The 1,624-nt window shown below is 29.0% G+C and overlaps 1 protein-coding gene across 2 annotated transcripts in view; it reads right to left on the bottom strand.

Annotated features, from left to right (window-relative positions):
• Positions 1–1,127, bottom strand: part of CYLC1 (cylicin 1) — a 46,678-nt gene extending 45,551 nt beyond the window's left edge. The window contains exon 1 of one of the 2 annotated variants that reach the window (XM_058441662.1): positions 1,095–1,127. In XM_058441662.1, the coding sequence (XP_058297645.1) occupies positions 1,095–1,108 (14 nt within the window). In that variant the 5' untranslated portion in view covers positions 1,109–1,127. Of the gene's footprint in view, positions 1–1,091 lie in introns of both variants that reach the window. The other variant, XM_058441661.1, reaches the window with a different exon arrangement.
• Between the last annotated feature and the right edge of the window lie 497 nt (positions 1,128–1,624).

The following is a 1,624-nucleotide window of genomic DNA, read 5'->3' as shown; positions in this document are numbered from 1 at the left end:
AAAGTGCTGGGATTACAGGCGTGAGCCACAGCGCCCGGCCCACTCTTTTTCTTTCTTTCAAACTTATTGAATTTTCATTTTCTAAAAGTAATACACACTAATAGAAAAAAATATGAGTGTTACGGACATGTATCATTTAAAGAGGGAAAATCTCTGCAATTCCTTTCTATGGAATAATTCTCCAAAATTTGAATTTCTGAGTGAAATATTTTCTAAATTTTCTTTTTATTTCGAATTTGTGCACTTTTTAATGTTTACTGGCAATTAAGACTTTTTCCTATAAATTGCCTGGTCATATACCCCATATTTTTATTCCACATTAATTGTATTTTTTTCATAGACTTTACAAGTGTTTTATATTAGGTTGTACTATAAGAAATTTCCATTTTTGTAGGTCAAAATAGTTTAATATAAGCAATCTCATATAGTTCAATTTAATATATATGGGATATTATCTGGTAGATGTAAGTTAGCATGGCTTACATTATCTTAATTTTTAAATTACTTTCAGAAATATTCTTTAAGAGGAGATTGACTTTTAAAATAAAAAACAACACTACAACAACTAAAGGCTTCAGAAAACTGTTTAATTCCATATGAATAATACTTTATCTTCTACTTAATGATGTCTTTAAAAAATAAACTTACTACACTTTCTTGGACATAATAATGTATTTATCAGAAAAATAGAACGGTCTAATTTTGCCTACACATACAATTAAGTTTACCAAACTAGCATACAAAGTCTTGCCACACTGTATCCTGCTTTACATTTTAACGTGCTTTCACATAAGTTTATTCTTTCCATGATTCCTAAAACAAGATGTAGTTATAAGAAACTGAGACTCAGAGAGATCAAACAGTCAAGATTCGCAGGTATTTTGTAAACAAGACTGCACTAGTGAAATTTCAAAGCAACACATCTAAGATATTATTGAAAATTTCATATCTCTGTTTAAAATATAAATTCTAATTTATAAATAAAATGACTATGAAAGAAACATTCTTTACAGTTAAACATATACGTTTGTAACCAAATTGAGCATAATTGGTTATTTAAAATACTGAAAAATATTAAAAAGAGGACTTACAACCTTGGAAGAGACATTTCCCCTGCCTGTATGTTGCCTGGACTTGAGCATAGTAAGTTGAAACTGGTGATGTTGAGTGATGACGTCATAAAGGGATTGTAAATAAAAGAAATTTAAAGGGGACAGAGTAGTCATATTTTAAAGTACACAGGTGTTTTTGAAACCTATTCTTAAATTGTGGATGTGTTCACACTCAACTTTTTAAAGCTTGAACTGAATTAGTCAGTATTCATTAATTGAATCTACCTGTTTGGTTGATTAAATATTTAATTATTTCATATCAGCCTATTTTAATACTAGCTTTGAATGTGCATGTGTACACAAAGATGTGTTTATGTGTGTATATTGGTGTGTGTAAAAGAGATATATGTGCTGAAAGGAAAATAGAAGGATATAAATTTTCCTCTAAAAAGAGCAGTGGTAGCTTACTACATTTTCTTCACTTTTAGGCTTTTCTCCTCTACAACCTTTTTGTACATTTATAGTGATATTTCCATAAAATAACTTGAAGATGTCTTATTCTTGGATATGTA

The sequence above is a fragment of the Hylobates moloch genome, unplaced genomic scaffold, assembly GCF_009828535.3.
Source record: "Hylobates moloch isolate HMO894 unplaced genomic scaffold, HMol_V3 SCAFFOLD_7, whole genome shotgun sequence".
NCBI lineage: Eukaryota > Metazoa > Chordata > Mammalia > Primates > Hylobatidae > Hylobates > Hylobates moloch.
This window is presented reverse-complemented; position numbering and strand designations above follow the sequence as displayed.